This window comes from Herpailurus yagouaroundi, unplaced genomic scaffold (assembly GCF_014898765.1).
Source record: "Herpailurus yagouaroundi ecotype Mexico unplaced genomic scaffold, PumYag 251, whole genome shotgun sequence".
Taxonomy (NCBI): domain Eukaryota; kingdom Metazoa; phylum Chordata; class Mammalia; order Carnivora; family Felidae; genus Herpailurus; species Herpailurus yagouaroundi.
This window is the reverse complement of record NW_024412468.1, coordinates 1686028-1706848: the sequence shown is the minus strand read 5'-3', so window position 1 is coordinate 1706848 and position 20821 is coordinate 1686028. Positions and strand designations below refer to the sequence as shown.

Sequence of the window (20821 nt, the reverse complement as noted above, 5' to 3'; positions counted from 1 at the left end):
TCAGGAAGAGCTAACAATTATAAATGTCTATGCGCCGAATACGGGAGCCCCCAAAATATATAAAACAATTACTCATAAACATAAGCAACCTTATTGATAAGATTGTGGTAATTGCAGGGGACTTTAACACTCCACTTACAGAAATGGATAGATCATCTAGACACACGGTCAATAAAGAAACAAGGGGCCTGAATGATACATTGGACCAGATGGACTTGACAGATAGATTTAGAACTCTGCATCCCAAAGCATATACTTTCTTCTCGAGTGCACATGGAACATTCTCCAAGATAGATCACATACTGGGTCACAAAACAGCCCTTCATAAGTATACAAGAATTGAAATCATACCATGCATACTTTCAGACCACAATGCTATGAAGCTTGAAATCAACCACAGGAAAAAGTCTGGAAAACCTCCAAAAGCATGGAGGTTAAAGAACACCCTACTAAAGAATGAGTGGGTCAACCAAGCAATTAGAGAAGAAATTAAAAAATATATGGAAACAAATGAAAATGAAAATACAACAATCCAAACGCTTTGGGATGCAGCGAAGGCAGTCCTGAGAGGAAAATACATTGCAGTCCAGGCCTATCTCAAGAAACAAGAAAAATCCCCAATACAAAATCTAACAGCACACCTAAAGGAAATAGAATCACAACAGCAAAGGCAGCCTAAACCCAGCAGAAGAAGAGAAATAATAAAGATCAGAGCAGAAATAAACAATATAGAATCTAAAAAAACTGGAGAGCAGATCAACGAAACCAAGAGTTGGTTTTTTGAAAAAGTAAACAAAATTGATAAACCTCTAGCCAGGCTTCTCAAAAAGAAAAGGGAGATGACCCAAATAGATAAAATCATGAATGAAGATGGAATTATTACAACCAATCCCTCAGAGATACAAGCAATTATCAGGGAATACTATGAAAAATTATATGCCAACAAATTGGACAACCTGGAGGAAATGGACAAATTCCTAAAAACCCACACGCTTCCAAAACTCAATCAGGAGGAAATAGAAAGCTTGAACAGACCCATAACCAGGAAAGAAATGGAATCAGTGATCAAAAATCTCCCAACAAATAAGAGTCCGGGACCAGATGGCTTCCCTGGGGAATTCTACCAGACATTTAAAGCAGAGATAGTACCTATCCTTCTCAAGCTATTCCAAGAAATAGAAAGGGAAGGAAAACTTCCAGACTCATTCTATGAAGCCAGTATTACTTTGATTCCTAAACCAGACAGAGACCCAGTAAAAAAAAGAGAACTACAGGCCAATATCCCTGATGAATATGGATGAAAAAATTCTCAATAAGATAATAGCAAATCGAATTCAACAGCATATAAAAACAACTATTCACCATGATCAAGTAGGATTCATTCCTGGGATGCAGGGTGGTTCAACATTCGCAAATCAATCAACGTGATACATCACATTAATAAAAGAAAAGATAAAAACCATATGATCCTGTCAATCGATGCAGAAAAGGCATTTGACAAAATTCAGCACCCTTTCTTAACAAAAACCCTTCAGAAAGTCAGGATAGAAGGAACATACTTAAACATCATAAAAGCCATTTATAAAAGCCCACAGCTAACATCATCCTCAATGGGGAAAAACTGAGAGCTTTTTCCCTGAGATCAGGAACACGACAGGGATGCCCACTCTCACCGCTGTTGTTTAACATAGTGCTGGAAGTTCTAGCATCAGCAATCAGACAACAAAAGGAAATCAAAGGCATCAAAATTTGCAAAGATGAAGTCAAGCTTTCACTTTTTGCAGATGACATGATATTATAAATGGGAAATCCGACAGACTCCACCAAAAGTCTGCTAGAACTGATACATGAATTCAGCAAAGTTGCAGGATACAAAATCAATGTACAGAAATCAGTTGCATTCTTATACACTAATAATGAAGCAACAGAAAGACAAATAAAGAAACTGATCCCATTCGCAATTGCACAAAAAGCATAAAATACCTACGGATAAATCTAACCAAAGATGTAAAAAATCTGTATGCTGAAAACTACAGAAAGCTTATGAAGGAAATTGAAGAAGATATAAAGAAATGGAAAAACATTCCACGCTCATGGATTGGAACAATAGTGTCAAAATGTCAATACTACCCAAAGCTATCTACACATTCAATGCAATCCCAATCAAAACTGCACCAGCATTCTTCTCAAAACTAGAACAAGCAATCCTAAAATTCATATGGAACCACAAAAGGCCCCGAATAGCCAAAGGAATTTTGAAGAAGAAGACCAAAGCAGGAGGCATCACAATCTCAGACTTTAGCCTCTACTACAAAGCTGTCATCATCAAGACAGCATGGTATTGGCACAAAAACAGACACATAGACCAATGGAATAGAATAGAAACCCCAGAACTAGACCCACAAACGTATGGCCAACTCATCTTTCACAAAGCAGGAAAGAACATCCAATGGAAAAAAGACAGTCTCTTTAACAAATGGTGCTGGGAGAACTGGACAGCAACATGCAGAAGGTTGAAACTAGACCACTTTCTCACACCATTCACAAAAATAAACTCAAAATGGATAAAGGACCGGAATGGGAGACAGGAAACCATCAAAACCCTAGAGGAGAAAGCAGGAAAAGACCTCTCTGACCTCAGCCGTAGCAATCTCTTCCTTGACACATCCCCAAAGGCAAGGGAATTAAAAGCAAAAAAGAACTACTGGGACCTTATGAAGATAAAAAGCTTCTGCACAGCAAAGGAAACAACCAACAAAACTAAAAGGCAACCAACAGAATGGGAAAAGATATTTGCAAATAACATATTGGACAAAGGGCTAGTATCCAAAATCTATAAAGAGCTCACCAAACTCCACACCCAGAAAACAAATAACCCAGTGAAGAAATGGGCAGAAAACATGAACAGACACTTCTCTAAAGAAGACATCCGGATGGCCAGCAGGCACATGAAAAGATGCTCAACATCACTCCTCATCAGGGAAATACAAATCAAAACCACACTCAGATATCGCCTCACGCCAGTCAGAGTCGCCAAAATGAGCAAACCAGGAGACTATAGATGCTGGAGAGGATGTGGAGAAATGGGAACCCTCTTGCACTGTTGGTGGGAATGCCAACTGGGGCAGCCACTCTGGAAAACAGTGTGGAAGTTCCTCAGAAAATTAAAAACAGACCTACCCTATGACCCAGCAGTAGCACTGCTAGGAATTTACCCAAGGGATACAGGAGTACTGATGCATAGGGGCACTTGTACCCCAATGTTTAGAGCAGCACTCTCGACAATAGCCAAATTATGGAAAGAGCCTAAATGTCCATCAACTGATGAATGGATAAAGAAATTGTGGTTTATATACACAATGGAGTACTACAGGGCAATGAGAAAGAATGAAATATGGCCCTTTGTAGCAGCGTGGATGGAACTGGAGAGTGTGATGCTAAGTGAAATAAGCCATACAGAGAAAGACAGATGCCATATGTTTTCACTCTTATGTGGATCCTGAGAAACTTAACAGAAACCCACGGGGGAGGGGAAGGAAAAAAAAAAAGAGGTTAGAGTGGGAGAGAATCAAACATAAGAGACTCTTAAAAACTGAGAACAAACTGAGGGTTGATGGGGGGTGGGAGCGGGAGGGGGGTGGGTGATGGGTATTGAGGAGGGCACCTTTTGGGATGAGCACTGGGTGTTGTTTAAAAACCAATTTGACAATAAATTTCATATATTGAAGAAAAAAAAGAAATATACATTATCTGAAAGAATGATTTTCAAAAAATGCATATTACCATCTCTTATAACCCAAAACTTATCTTATCTTCACTTTGTATAACTTTGTTTTGCAAAACAAAATAAAAATGTAAAATCATAGTGTAGATGCGGAAACTATATAACCAGGTGAACTGGGTACCCCTAAATTATTTCTATTACAATTAGGGAGTTCAATTTAGAACTTTTTGTCATCAAGATAATACCGCTTTATACTTTTCTATTAAGATAAAAAGTAAATTATACCGAAAATTATAGATTCACCAACTGAATCCTAAGAGGATTTTCATTACCAAAATACCTTCACTTTAAGGTTACGAAAAAAAAAACTGAAAGCCTAAGAACTTGAACAAGGCACTTCCTGGGGCGAGCTTCTGAAGGAATAATTCTAATGAGAAATTAAAATTGATTACTTACCTGTAAGATAACAAGAGCGTTTTCTATGGAAAGGTCATCTGATGGTAGGCCTTCACTTTTCCAAATTAACTGCTCACTTTCAGTACAAAGAAATCTCCTTAGATCAAATTCTGAAAAGATATTAATATCTCACTACAGTCATCATGGACTTGACAAAGGAAAGGGAACAAAACTATTTAAAATACACTAAAACAAAAGTCACAGAATTATCCTTAATCCATTCCTCCCCCTTTAGCACCAAAAGCTAAGGGTGGCAGTGGAGGAGTTTAAAACAAAAAGTACAAAGGAATGTAAGTCAGTTAAATTATATTTCTTGTATATTTAATAAACATTTCACAACTATAATAATTTGTGAAAACCACAAAAGTCACAAGGAATGTTGGAATTCCTACATCCCATTTTATGATATGCAATTATTGTGAAAATCAATGTATTAAAATATTTAAATGCATTCATACATTACCAAAAATACCCCAAGCTCTCAGTTTCAGAGAGTCATTTCAGGAATGTAAGATCATTGTAACAAAACAATTCAGAGAACAATTGTAGAATTGAGCAAATCTGAAGTAGATTTGGTTTCTTTTAGCTTATAGAACATTTTCCTCATTTATCAAAAAATACAGTTTTAGTATATTGAAATTTCAAAACATGAATGACTAAGTACAGACTTTCAAGACAAGCTGACTTGGTCCATTCTTCCAAGCAGGTTTTTCTCAGACCCTCAGGAGCAGCAGAAAGATAGGTAATGAAGGCGGCAGCCAGCTGAGCTCTCTTAGGAAGAGTAGCTAATTCCTCTGTTATCTCTGCAACCTGCACAAGAAGAGAGAGAGCAGGGGCGGGGATGGGGGGATGGACATGTTCTAAAACGTGAAAAGCATGACAGCTTCATAAATTAGAGTTTTGACTGTAGAAAAAAAATCAGTTGCCAGTTTAAAGTAATAACCCCTGTTGTGCATGCAATTGTGAAAATGTAAAAATAGCCACAAGATCTCAGACCCTGCTGAAATTTTTAAAATGTATGAAATACCACCATTATTTGTACAGATGAACATATTTTGTCATTGAAAGTTCATAATGGTTCCTATGAAGCAGAAATTTTATCCCAATTACAGTTAAAAACTGTGAATTAGCATCACTTTGGAAACTACAACTAAGTACACAGAGTAAGAGCAAAGGTACAAAACAAAATTTTAAAAATGCATGGAGATGCCTTAGTTAAAAGCACAGTGTGACTGCAGCATAGATGTGAGCAGGCAGAGTAGCAATGCAGAAAAGGTGGAAAGAGAGAGGCAGAGCGGGCTGGCCATGCACACAATGGAGCTTCTGCTATAACCCGGGGCGGTAATGAACCACTGCAAGTGTTCAAACAGGGCAGACAGGGATAGAATGAGACTGGGTTTACAAAGATTATTCAGCTGACAAATGAGGAACCAACCAATTTAAGGGTCAGATAGGAGGGGGACAAGTTAGAGGAGAATTTAGGTAAATAAATAAACAAACAAACTGGCACTAAAGACAGAAGACAAATTTGAAGGATATTTGCAAGTGGACATGACAAGCAAACAAGGAAATCTAACAGAGAGATTACTCGTAGTTAAACACGATCATTAATCAAAAAACTCCTAACAAGGGCACCTGGGTGGCTCAGTGGGTTAAGCAACAGACTTTGGCTCAGGTCATGATCTCGTGTCTCTGTGTGAGTTCAAGCTCCACATCAGGCTCTCTCTGGTCATCGCAGAGGCTGGAGCCTGCTTTGGACCCTCTGTCCCTCTCTCTGCATCTCCCCTGCTCATGCTCTTGCTCTCAAAAATAAACTGACGTTAAAAAAAAAAAATTCTCAACAAACAAAAGTCCAGGACTTCATGGCTTCACAGGTAAATTCTACCGAACATCTAAGAGTTAATACCTATTTTTCTCATATTATGCTAAGGGAAATAAGTCAGTAGGAGAAACAGAAATACTGTATGATTTCACTTATATGTGGCATCTAAAAAACAAATGAATAAACGAAAAGCAGATTCAGCCCCATAAACACAGAGAACAAACTGATGATTTAGGGGATGGACAGAATGGGTGAATGGGGGGGCAGGAGATACAGGATTCCAGTTAGGGAAGGAATAATTCATGAGAATAAATGGCACAACACAGGGAATCATAGTCAATGATATTGTGATTGCACTGCACGGTGACAAATGTAGCTGCACATGTGCTGAGCACACAGTGTAATGTGTAGAGCTGTTGAATCACTATGCTGTATACCTGAAACCAACTTAACATTGTAGGTCAACTATACTCAAATAAAAAATTATTAAAAAACAAACAAAAATAGACTGCTCATCTCAAAGTATTTCAAAAAAATAGAGAGGAAGGAAAGCATCCAAATTCATTCTAGGAGGCCAGCATTACCCTGACACCAAAACCAGACAAAAACGTAACAAACAATAAATAAAAAAAATAAATAAAACTACAGGCCACTATCTCTGATGAACAATGATGCAAAAATTCTCAAAATAATAGCAAAACAAATTCGACAGTACAACTTAAAAAAATCCCTTACCATGTTCAAATGGGATTTACTCCAGTAATGCAAGAGTGCTTCAATATTTGAAAATCAATGTGACACATATTAACAAGAAGGGTAAAAGCTACAGGATGATCGCAATAGACACAGAAAAATCATTTGACAAAATACAACACCCATTCATGATAAAAACGTTAACAAAGTGGGTTTAGAGAGAACATACCTCAAGATAAATAAAGCCGTTAATGAAAACACACAGCCAACATCATACACAAGGGTGAAAAACTGAAAGCTTTTCCTCTAAGACCAGGAAGAAGACAAGGATGCCCACTCTCAACACTTAGATTCAATATAGTATTAGAAGTTCTAGCCACAGCAATCAGACAAGAAAAAAAATACATAAAAGCCATCCAAAATGGTAAGGAAGAAGTAAAATTTGCACTATTTGCAGATGACATACTATACATAGAAAACCCTAAAGACTCCACCAAAAAATTATTAAATCTGATAAATGAATTCAATAATGTTGCAGGATACAAAATTAATGTACAGAAACCTGTTGTATTTCTGTATACTAATAATGAGGTAGCAAAAAGAGAAATCAGGAAAACAATCCCATTTACAATTATACTAAAAAAAAAATGCCTAGAAATAAATTTAACCAAGGAAGTAAAAGCCCTACACTGTAAGACACTGATGAAAGAAATTGAAGATGACACCAATGAGAAGATATACCATACTCACTAACTGGAAAAATTATTATCGTTGAAATGTCTATACTACCCAAAGCAATCTACAGATTCAGTGCAACCCTATCAAAATACTAATAGCATCTTTCACAGAACTAGAACAAATAATCCTAAAATTGCTAAGGACCCACAAAAAACCTTCAATCACCAAAGCAATCTTGAGAAAAACAAAGCTGGAGATCTCACCATCCTAGATTTCATTGTATAACATTAACCTATAGTAATCAAACAGTATGATATTGGCAAAATAATATGCACACAAATCAATGGAAGAGAACACAGAGATCAGAAATAAACCCACACGTATATCACGTATATCACAAATTAATTTATGACAAAGGAGGCAAGAATATACAATGAGTAAACGATGCTGGGGAAGCTGAAGAGCTAAATGCAAAAGAATAAAACTGGACCACTTTCTAACATCATACCCCAAAATAAAATGCATTAAAGACCTAAACGGGAGACATGAAACCATAAAACTCCTAGAAGAAAACAGGCAGTAATCTCTTGGATGTCAACCATAGCAACATTTTGCTAGATATGTTTCCTCGGGTGAGGGAAACAAAAGCAAAAATAAACTAATGGCACTACTTGAAACTAAACTGCTTTTACACAGCAAAGAAACCATCAACAATAGACAAAGGCTGAATGGGAGAAGATATCTGCAAATGACATAGCCAATAAGGTGTTAGCATCCAAAATACCTAAAGAATTAATACAACTCAATACCAAAAAATCCTAATAATCCAATTTAAAAATGGGCAGAAGACCTAAAGAGACATTTTCCCAAAAAAAGATATCCAGATGGCCAACAAACACATGAAAAGATGCTCAACATCACTCATCATCAGGGAAATGCAAATCAAAAGCACATGAGATCTAACCTCACACCTGTTAGAATGGTTAGTAACAAAAGGCAAGTAATAACAACTGTTGGCAATGTAAAGAGAAAGGAATCCTCTTGCATTCTTGGTGGGAATATATATGGTGCAGCCACTGTGGAGAACAGTATGGAAATTCCTCATAAAATTAAAAAGAGAAATACCATATGGTCCAATAATCCCACTTCTGGTATTTACCCAAAGAAAACAAAAACACTACTTTAAAAGATAAATGGATCCCTAGGTTCATTGCAGCATTATATACAGTAGCCAAGATATGGAAGCAACCTAAGTGTCTATCAATAGATGGATAAAGAAGATGAATGGATATGGGCACCTGGGTGGCTCAGTCGGTTGAGCATCTGACCACGGCTCAGGTCATGATCTCAGAGTTCATGGGTTCAAGCCCCACAATGGGCTCTGTGCTGACAGCTCAGAGTTTGAGGCCTGCTTCAGATTGTCTCTCCCTCCCTCTCTCTGGCCCTCCCCTGCTCGTGCTCTGTCTCTCCCTCTCTCAAAAATAAATAAACTTAAAAAAAAAAAAAAAAGAAGATGAATGGATAAAGAAGTGATCAAAGATGGCAGTGGAGTAGGAGGAACCCAGGCTCATCTTGTGCCTCAAACACACCTAGATAACTATCAAATCATCTTAAATACTCAAAAATCGACCTGAAGACCAACAGAACAACCCAACAACCAAAAGCAGAGAAGAAGCCACAATGAAGAAAGTATAAAGTGTGGAGACGTGGTTTGGGGGAGAAATGGACTGCAGGTGCTGTGGATAGGAAGGAGCCATGGTCACAGAGAAGGGCAACAGAGAGAGAGAGAAAGAGAGGCACACACAGGGGAATGCACAAGGAGAACGATTCCACAAAGCCAGTGGCTTGGAAAACAAGAGGGGCAGATTTTCATGAGTTCTTGCCACCATCAGGATTTAAAGCCTGTAGTTTCAAAGGTCAGAGGGCCTGGCTGGGATGAAGCCCGTAAGAGTTACCTGGGGAGAAGGCAGGCAAACAACGTGGAGGCGGACAGCATGGAAACAGGATCTGAAAAATGCCTGGGGCACACAGGGCTTCCCTGTGAGGCAGCATTCTGGGAGACACCTCTCCCTCCCAGGGGACAAAGGAGCTAGCTGGTGGCCTTCCCTCCCCTGCTTCTCAGCATCGACAGAGGGCCACCTGCGGTAAACAGCACTGCGCCCACACCAGTTTGCCTCAATCTCAGTGTGGGGGGCCCCTTCCTCAGAGACAAACAGAAACCCTCACCCACACCATGTCTCCAAACCAGAGTGTTCTACAGGGCTTCAGTTCTGGTGGAGGTGGTGACAGGTCTCATTTCATAAGCAGAACAGAGCAAGCATAGTTAAAACTCTCCACATTCAGGCCATGGACCAAACACTGACCACAGCAGGCTAGGAGAGCATCTGCAGATGACTGGACTGAAGGACAGAGCAGCCAAAACACAACACCAGAGCACACGCAGCACATTCTGAAGACAATTTCTTAAGTGCCAGGCCCTGGGGACTACATGACCTTTCTTCATAAGGCCATTGCCTTCAAGAGCAGGATATATACTTTTCTGACACACAGAATAAGGCAAAGACTTAGACAGAATACCAAGATGGAGGAATTTATCCCACATGAAAGAACAAGATAAGGCTACAGTCAGCTATCTGACAGAAACAGATAGAAGTAACATGCCAGATGGAGAATTTAAAGCAACAATACTAAGGTTAGTCACTGGACTTGAGAGAAGAATAGAAGAAATTAGGGAGACACTTACCATGGAGGTAAGAGAATTAAAAAAGAAGTAGAGATGCAGAATGCAATAAATGAGGCTGGAAATAGACTTCATGCAATGAACACAGGCTGGAAGAAGCAGAGGAATGAATTAATGACCTATAAGATGAAATAATGTAAAATAATGAAGCTGAACAAAAGAAAGAAGAATTACGGAATAGTAAAATAGACTTAGGGAACTCAGTGACTCCATCAAATATAATGGCACTCATAATATAGGAGTCCCAGAAGAGAGAGAGAAGGGGACAGAAAATTTATTTCGAGAAATAATACCAGAAAATGTCCCTAATCTGGAGAAGAAAACAGACACCCAGATCCAGGAGGCAGTAAAAACTCCCATAAAAATCAACAAAAGCAGGCCAACACCAAAACATATTCTAATTAAATTTGCAAACTATAGTGGTAAAAAAAAAAAATCTTAAAAGCAGCAAGACAAAAGAAGCCCTTAAGTTAAAAGGGAAGACCCATAAGGCTAGCTGGAGATTTCTCAACAGAAACTGGGGAAGACAGAAGGGAGTGGCATGATATATTCGAAGTGCATAATGGGGAAAATCCACAGCCAAGAATGCTCTATACAGCAAAGCTATCTTTCAGAATAGAAGGAGAGATAGTTTCCCAGACAAACAAAAACTAAAGGAGGTCATGACCTATACCAGCCCTATAAGAAATACTAGAGGGGACTCTTTGAGTGGGAAGGAAAAACCAAAAGTGACAGAGACAACAAAGGAACACAGAAAATCTCCAGAGACAATGACAAGTAACAAAATGGTAATAAACATGTATCTATCAATAATTACTCTGAATGTAAATGGACTAAACACTCCAATCAAAGACACAGGGTGTCAGAATGGATTAAAAAAAAAAAAAAAAAGACCTATCTATATGTTGCCTACAAGAGACTCACTTTAGACCTAAAGACACCTGCAGATGGAAAGTAAGGATGTGGAGAAATATTTATCACACAAATGGATGTCAAAAGAAAGTCAGACTGGCAATACTTATGTCATACAAATTCGACTTTGATATTGTATTGTTTTTATCCTGCACTGGCCTCATGAAATGACTGAATGTATTCCCTCTATTCCATTATTTGTAATATTTTGATAAAGATTGTCATTAATTTTTTTTCAAATGTTTGGTACAATTCACCAATGAAACCATGTGGTCTTGGACATTTCTATGCTGGGAGATTTCTGATTCCTAATTAAAGTTTCATTCTGTTTTCAATTTTTGTCTTTTGGAAAAATTGGTCATTGCTTTCAATGTTATATGTTATTGTCTATTCAGGTCACTATTATATTTATTTCTGATTTTTCTGTGTTACTTCCTTCCTCCAGTAAATTTCAGTTAATTTTCTTCTTTTTCTAGTTCCTTGTGGTATAAGGTTGTTTACTTGAACTTTTTCTTAATACAAGCAGTTATAGTGTAAATTTCACTTTAACATCTGCTTTTGTGGCATCTCATAGGTTTTGGAATATTGGTTTTTTTGCTTTGACACATATTTTGATTTGCCGCTTGATTTATTTGGCCCACTGCCTGTGCAACAGTGTTATCATTTAATACTTACATCGTAAATATTTAATATTTACGCTCTAGACTTGCCAGCTTTGTTTTGTTATTGATCTTCAGTTTTGTCCAATTGTGGTTGGAAAATATACTTGGTAGGATTTCAGTCTTCTTAAGTTTGTAATATTTCTTATGTCTCTTTTTATGTGATTCAACCAGGGGGATTCCTCTGTATGTACTCAAAGAAAATGTGTATTCTATTTTTCATGGGTGGAATGTTTTATATGCATCTTTTATAACCATATATTCTGAAGTGTACTCCAAGTAAAACATGTTCTTGTTGAAAAAAACCAGTAACTTTAAGTGAGGGAACTCATTGAAAACAAAGCATATGAGAAAGGAGGTAGACAGGGCCATGGGGGAAATAGGTGAAGGAGACTGGGAGTACACTCCTCATGACAAGAACCGAATGATGATGTACAGAACTGCTGAATTACTGTACTGCATTCCTGAAACTAATATAACATTGTATGTTAACCACACTGAAATTAAAATTAAAAACTTACTATAAATAAAGAGAATGAATAAAGAAGATACACACAAATGCACACACAAGAGAGTATTATGCAGCCATAAAAAAAGAATGGAAAAAATCTTAAAAAAAGAATGAACTCTTCCCATTTGTGACAACATGGGTGGGGCCTAAGAGTATTATGCTAAGTGAAATAACTCAAAGAAAACAAATTCCATGGGATTTCACTTACATGTGGAATCTAAAAAACAAATAAACAAACAAACATACAAAGAAAAAAACAGAAACAGACTCGTGAATACACAGAACTGGTGGTTGCCAGACATGAAGGAGATTAAGAGGTACAAACTCGCAGCTAGAAAATAAGTCATGGGGATGTGATATACAACATAGGGAACATAGTCCGTAAGACTGTAATAATTGTGTGGTGACAGATGGTAACTAGACATTTTGTAATGTACATAAATGTTGAATCGCTATGTTGAACACCTGAAACTAATATAATATTGTAAGTCAACTGTAATTCAGTAAGAAAATAACTAAAAATAAAATGAAAATGAAGGCTGGACCAAAACAAAAAAACAAAAAACAAACCCCTAACAACTCAGCAGTCTGGAAATACAGCTTTGGTCACCACCATGGCATGGAGGACATTACTGAGACTAGACGAGACAAGCCCAGAACAGGTGCAGGGACAGGGGCTGAGGAAGGGAATGCTGAGGCACTCAAACACTCCAGGGTGAGCACAGGAGGGAATCCCGTAGGGAGGGATTTAACTGGTTTAAGAAAAACGAACCTATCAACCAAAAAAAATGAGACAACACGGTAACAAAGTCAAAATAACAGATTATTTGTAGAAGAAATCAGTGGCCAGCACTGTCAAATCCTGACCTTGCTGTCCTGGAAGGTGAAGTTCAGGGTAATCTCTGGAGAGAACTACGACGTTTCCCCTCAAGTCATCGTCACCCCTGCCTTTCCCTCCGTAACGTATGCAACCGGAAGAGGAACAGGCCACAATGTCCAAAACCCACTCACGTAAACACATTCTGCTTAAAAATCAACTCACACAATGGCCATTAAAATCTAGGTCATTTATCCTAACCTAGTGGAAAGTTGAGGGATATTTTGCCCCTTTTTTTTCTTTTTCTAACAAATACATTACAGATTTTTCTGTGTTTTAAAGGAAGCCTCTTTCTGACCTCTGTCTCTCTCAGACAAACCTGTGCGTTCCATCTTTTGTGCTCTCGGTCAAGCTGATTAATTAGCACTTCTGCGGCTTTAATTGTTTCCTGCGCTCTGCTCACTTCAGCTTCCAGCTTGGCGGCTTCTGAAGTCCTGCTCTGAAATCTAGGAAAACATTAAAATTTAATTAAAGGCCAAGGGGTTTAAGAGAGATTTGACTACATTATCCTTAGATACTAAAGTGAGCTTTTATATAAGAATTTAATTAACGATAATACTGCCAATATTTGTGTTTGAAGTATCATTAACACGAACTGGGAGAACTGAAGCCCGGCTCTTACAGGGTGGCGACGTCCTGCTGCTTGCGGGCCAATTTCTCCATGTGACATTCAGGGCCCTGTCGGAAGACTGACCTTATCTGTCTCTTCAGTTGTACATCATTTGAGGCCAGTCCAGCAACACCACATGTCAATCTCTAGAAATTCTATTCTCCGGAAATACCCTGTCCTCTGTCTGCTTCTTCAGGGTGCCCCACGTGCCTGGAATACATTCAGCCCCTCTTATCCCTACCCCACCCCTCACTCTAACTCCTTGAAATCTCTATTTAACAAAAATATACATAAAATTTTAAAACTCATTTCAAAAATCCAATTCTCTACCTACGTGCCTGTTTGTCCAAGTTTATAACTGTCCTTTTAAATTATTTTCCTTAAGAAATACTTGTACGAATTTATTATTTTATCAAATAGAACAGTACTATTCCAGATTATTACCCAGTCAGTCCTTCAACAAATATGTAACTACTTACAAAATGCCCCAGATTGTGACAAATATAAACAAAACAAAACAAAACAAGGGGCACCTGGGTGGCTCACACTGTTAAGCATCCAACTCTTGATTGTGGCTCAGGTCAGGATCTCATGGTTTGTGAGATCGAGCCCCATGTAGGGCTCTGCATTGAGATCACGGACCCTGCTTGGGATTCTCTCTCTCCCTGTCTCTCTGCTGCTCCCCCGCTAGCACCCATGCACTCTCTCTCTCAAAATAAGTATTTTTTTTTTAATTTTTTTTTTCAACGTTTATTTATTTTTGGGACAGAGAGAGACAGAGCATGAACGGGGGAGGAGCAGAGAGAGAGGGAGACACAGAATCGGAAACAGGCTCCAGGCTCTGAGCCATCAGCCCAGAGCCTGATGCGGGGCTCGAACTCACGGACCACGAGATCGTGACCTGGCTGAAGTCGGACGCTTAACCGACTGCGCCACCCGGGCGCCCCACAAAATAAGTATTTTAAAAAACAAAACCATAAACAGCAACAAAAAAAGCATGTCATGTCTCATGTAATCCTCAGAACCACAGTTCAAAATGAATATTATGATTCTCATCTTACAAAAATGAAGACTTAGACCCCAACAGATTGTTTCACATTTCACCAATCATCAGTAGAAGATCTACAATTCATACATGGGTGTGTCTAAGCTCCATTTGGCCAACAGTGCATTTTATCACCTCTCTAAGTGCTCTACATACCTTGTTCTCCTGCACATAGGACTAGACAGAACTGAGGTTTCCAGTATGGTGGCCACTAGCCACATGGGGCTTTTCAAATTTAAATTACTAAAAGTAAACAAAACTTCAAATTCAATTCCTCGGTCGAATTACACACACTGCAGTGCTGGTGGCTACCAGACTGGATAATGTAGGTTACAGAACATCTCCACCATCTCGTCCGGTTCCATGGTGCAGCCTCACTCTAGCCCTGGGAACATGTACTACATACTCACTCACCTCAACAATTCATTCTGTTGACACAGTTTTACCATAAATGTGGGCTGAATTAAGCCAACTTGCACGTTTCTGTAGAAGTTGTATTAAAATGGCAAATGTCTCCATTTTGTCAGATTAGAATTTAAAATTGAAAGACCATACTCATTTTTCAACTACTCTTTTTTTGGAAGTATCCCAGAAAAGACTGTCACTCACAACCCAGAGTCAGTTAAATCTTAGGGTTCAAGTAAACGATTATTAACCAGCATGAATTCATTCTTGATAATAACTCTAAAAATGGAAAATTCCTTTCTGTTTCACTTAAAATTAAAAGCTAATTCTGAAGGTTTTGAAAACAATCCTTCCAAAATATTGATAGTATGACATAGTGATTAAGAACAGGTACTTTACAGAGTTAGAAAAAAGCAACAATCTAAGGCTAGCTTTGTCATTTAGACTGTTCCACACAGACAAACCTTCCTAATCTGCACAATGAAAGAATACCCACCTCTGAGTCCTAAAAATAGTAAGTATGTAAAGTGCCTAGGGCAACGTCTGACCCCTGTACAAGTGACTAACAAATGGAATCAAAACATCGCTACCACATGCTAACTACTCAATAAATATTTGACAATCGGTTGAATATGAAGCACTAAGGCTGAACATATGAAACTGAAAGGAATAATCATTTTCCCTACAGTTCTCAGTATCTGGAAAAAAGTGAAGTTTCTTTCGTATAACTCTAACACAAAAAAATTCAGAAATATTGAAAACACTGGATTTATAGGTTTGAGGCTTCTTTTTGTTTTTCTTCTCTGTAAGTTAATATATATAAATATAAATAGAGATCATTGTTTCCTGTATAGAGAAAAAATAGTTTTCAACCTGATGAATTTCTTTCTTGGTACAATAATTTGTATTTCTTCCACAAAAAGAGAAGCAAAATGTAACACACCACTTAAAAAAAAAGCATGCAATGGGGTGCCTGGGTGGCTCAGTCGGTCGAGTGTCCAACTCTTGATTTCGGCTCAGGTCGTGATCTCGTGGTTTGTGAGTTTGAGTCCCCATGCCGTGCTCTGTGCTGACAGTTTGAAGCCTGCTTGGGATTCTGTCTCTCCCTCTCTGTCTCTCTCCCTCCCCTGCTCTTTCTCTCTCTCAAAAAAAATATAAAAATAAACTTTAAAAATTACAAAAAAAAAAAAGCATGCATTTAGAAAAGTTTTAGTCTTGGGGTGCCTGGGGGGCTCAGTTGGTTAAGCATCTGACTTCGGCTCAGGTCATGATCTTGGGGTGCTATGTCTGTCTGTCTCTCTCTCTCCCAAAAATAAACATTAAAATTTTTTTTTTAAAAACAAAAGTTTTAGTCTTATAAAGCTGTAAGCAAATGACAACATACATAATATTTAATCACATATCCTCCAGGTTTTTAAAAAATATTTTAATGTTTATTTATATTTGGGAAACGAGAGAGAGGTGGGGGGGGGCAGAGAGAGGACACACAGAATCCGAAGCAGGCTCCAGGCTCTGACCTGTCGGCACAGAGCCCAATGCAGGGTTCAAATTCATGAATCCCGAGATCATGGCCTGAGCCAAAGTCGGATGCTTAACCAACTGAGCTACCCAGGCACCCCCGATATCCTCCAGTTTTTCAATCTTCACAATTTTTATAGGAAAACTGTCCTACAGTTGTTAGGATACCCACACCAGTATCTTCTATCCTACAGTCAAGAGCAATCACATGAGGCCAGAGGTACAGAAGAGGTTTTACAATCAATAATAGTCATAAATGGTCCTGAAACTTAAGTACAATACTGCATAAAGGAATATTTTTCTCAACACTAAAAGGCACAAAGTTAAGAGAAGACAAGTTTTTAAATGTGATCGCGCAGCCTCAGGAAGATCACCAAATAGGTTGGACTACAGCATCATTCAAAATAAAGGAGCCTGAAGCCCTAAGTCTGGAGAGTACAGATACACAGATACCAATGGAAACCCGGAGCATGAACTTGCTACGTTCTGTCCCTCTCGTTGGATTCCCCCGGGCTCAGCAATGTCTACAGGGACCACTCCACAAATGGAGACCCCAAATATGTTTGCTCTTACCAAAAACATTTTTTTTTAAGAAGAATACCTTCTACATTATTTCATATGCTTCCCCATTTTAGAGTAAAAATCACAAAAAGAAATGAAAATAATGATTATAACTAAGCTTTTCAAAATTGAAAAATCAGTTGAGGTATGTTCTCGAATACGCACAATGCAATTTTTTTTCAAAATACATTTTAAACTTAACTTACTTCTCTTTGAGTTCTGATACTTTCTGGCCGACAGAATTTAGAAGTTCCTCTAGCTTCCTTTTTCGGTCTTCAGTTTTCTTCAAATTTCTAAAACAATTCAATTTTATAAAACTTATTCTATTTTATATATCAACACCAGCAGAAGTAACACCTTCATATCCCTTCTAAAACCCTACCAAAATGGAACCAAGGGAATAAAAAGAAGATATACATGCACACAGATAAAGAGAACAGAAGAGCAAAGTACTGCAGTGGAATAATTTCAATAATTTTGAAAGGTGGTAACTGACATAACGGAATGCAAAAAGCTAAAAGTTGAGTAGCCGCAGGAAGAAAAGTCAAAAAGGAGAATTCCAAATGTTCAGGAATTGTGGACAACAGGTACTTAGAAGACAATAGAGCTAAATATAGAGAATTTTCTACTAGTCGATATAATAAATACATCAACCTCAGATTCCCTCGCCCACCGAGAAGGGACTATCCTCTTAATACATCCCAGAAAGGCAAACTTATAATCCCCACTCACTCCCTTCCACTCCCATCTAGGCAGAAAGTGTGAAGACTCTTCTAGGGACATGACTTACCTTCTCCCCTCAAAAATTCCCACAGTAGAGAGAGTCAAAGCATAAGTGACTCTTGAAAACTGAGAACAAACTGAGGGTTGATGGGGGGTGGGAGATGGGTATTGAGGAGGGCACCTTTTGGGATGAGCACTGGGTGTTGTATGGAAACCAATTTGACAATAAATTTCATATACTGAAAAAAAAAATTCCCACAGTATCTGAGAGGTTGTCCTGTTATGACCAGTGCACACCGCTACGCTCTGCTGCGCATCCGTGCTTCACACAAATCAAACACAGACTGTAAGGTGTCACACCCCAGCACCCCCAGCGTATCTGATTCAGCAAAGTCTGGATAGAGCTCAAAAATGTGCACTTTTAACAAGTGTCCAGGTGACACGGACACTGCTAGCTCAGGGATCACACTCTGAGAACTACTACAATAGAATAAGGCCTTCAAAATTGTGAGACTAAACCATTTCTTGCCCAGTACTATAAACCCAGTCCAATTACTGACCAGACAGAACAGCGTAACACAGATAATTTTAGACATGCAGGATCTCAAAACAGTTTTCATCCAATACACCCTTTCTAAAGTGCAGGATGTATCCTAGAAAAATGAAGGACGGAACTAAGAAAGACAAGGACCCCTAATAAGACAACACATCAGAAAAGAGATTCAGAGAAACAGCCAGAATCACAGTGAAGAGAGGTCCCCACAGATGGGAGCAGCAGCCTGGGGGAAGAACTGGTCCATGTTGGGACAGGGGGACAAAGGCTCTAGAAGGGATAATACTAAGAAAAAATACATACAACACATAGATCCCAAATATGCTTTAGCATCTGATAAAAAGATTGTGGATAAATATGTGATATTAAACAAAAAAACCCCCAATCAATTGAAAAAATGAGGAAATTATTAAGAATAATAAAAGATGTACAAGAAAGGAAATATACACATAAAATATATGTCTCAGCTGTGAAAAATATTCACATACACAAAATAACAAATATTTAACATTTATTAAACAAAAATATGTGACAAACTAACACAAAAATGTAATATAATTATACTGAGAAAACTAAGATGTTGAAACTGCTAAAATTCTCTTTGCCCAGAATAAGAATAGATGATGTCAAAAACTCATCAGTCAAGGGGCGCCTGGGTGGCGCAGTCGGTTAAGCGTCCGACTTCAGCCAGGTCACGATCTCGCGGTCCGGGAGTTCGAGCCCCGCGTCAGGCTCTGGGCTGATGGCTCAGAGCCTGGAGCCTGTTTCCGATTCTGTGTCTCCCTCTCTCTCTGCCCCTCCCCCGCTCATGCTCTGTCTCTCTCTGTCCCAAAAATAAACGTTGAAAAAAAAATTTAAAAACAAAACAAAACAAAACAAAACAAAACAAAAAAAAAAACAACTCATCAGTCAAGAACATAACATGGGAATACAAGCTGGTGCAGCCACTCTGGAAAATAGTATGGAGGTTCCTCAAGAAATGAAAAATAGAACTACCCTACGACCCAGCAATTGCACTAGTAGGCATTTATCCATGGGATACAGGTGTGCTATTTCGAAGGGGCACATGCACCCCCATGATTATAGCAGCACTATTGACAATAACCAAAGTATGGAAAGAGCCCAAACGTCCATCTGTGGAGGAAAGGATAAAGAAGATGTGGTATATGTACGTGTGTGTGTGTGTGTGTGTGTATGTGTGTATATAGTGTGTGTGTATATACACATACACACACACACACACACACATGGTGTGTATATATATATGGTGTATATATATATATGGTGTGTACAAATATATATATATATGTATATATATATATACATACACATATACACACACACACATATACATACAATGGAGTATTACTCGGCAATCAAAAAGAATGAAATCTTGCCATTTGCAACTACATGGATGGAACTGGAGGGTACTGATGCAAGCAAAATTAGAGAAAGACAAATATCGTAGGACTTCACTCATATGAGGACTTTAAGACACAGAACAGATGAACACAAGGGAAGGGAAGCAAAAATAACATAAAAACAGGGAGGGGGACAAAACCTAAGAGACTCTTAAATATGAAGAACAAACTGAGGGTTACTGGAGGGGCTGTGGGAGGGGGGAAGGGCTAAATGGGTAAGGGGCATTAAGGAATCTACACCTGAAATCATTGTTGTACTATATTTTAACTAACTTGGATATAAATTAAAAAAATAAATTTAAATCAACAAACAAAACGCTGACTTAGGAACAATAGCCAATTAAAATTTTAAGCCCCAAAGTAAATAGTTAAATTGCCCCCCTACTCAGACAGACTATGCTTTGAAAAATACTTATGACACATCTCTTAAAACTTAAAAGAAGAAAAGAAATTCAAAAGCCCTAAATTTCCAAAACCTACTTCCTGTATGTTAATATTACTCCTTCCCCAAACCCAAGCTCTCTGTGAAAGAACCTCTCCCAACAATACACAATGGACAAGGGAAAAAGAGAGTGGGTCCTACCCTCCATCTGCTTTTAATTGTTTTCTTCTGCCCTGTTTAGTATTTAATTTTATATAATTGACCCATGTTATATGTTTTAATGTTGTCAGCTGCCTTTTTAGATGTAAACAAGAAATGAAACATAAATATATCTGAATAATTAACTCAGCCATTAAAATGATGAAAATAAAGGTCAGACATTTCTATTTTATATTTCACTTACGATTCTAATGCTGCCTGTTCAGTTTCCAAAGGCTGGATCCGTTCCAAGACGTGGGAATACTGGATGTTCGCTTTAACCCACGCGGCCAAAGGAGCCGCCGCAGTACTGGCTCGCTTCGCGTTCTGAAA

The 20821-nt window shown here is 38.3% G+C and overlaps 1 protein-coding gene across 1 annotated transcript in view; it reads right to left on the bottom strand.

Moving 5' to 3' along the window:
- DYNC2H1 (dynein cytoplasmic 2 heavy chain 1) overlaps positions 1–20821 on the bottom strand; it is a 351138-nt gene that overhangs the window by 208951 nt on the left and 121366 nt on the right. The window contains exons 59-63 of the mRNA XM_040460797.1: positions 20694–20815; positions 17418–17504; positions 13392–13518; positions 4849–4990; positions 4181–4290 (exon numbers count right to left, since the gene is read on the bottom strand). Coding sequence (XP_040316731.1) covers positions 4181–4290; positions 4849–4990; positions 13392–13518; positions 17418–17504; positions 20694–20815 — 588 coding nt within the window. The remainder of the gene's footprint in view (positions 1–4180; positions 4291–4848; positions 4991–13391; positions 13519–17417; positions 17505–20693; positions 20816–20821) is intronic.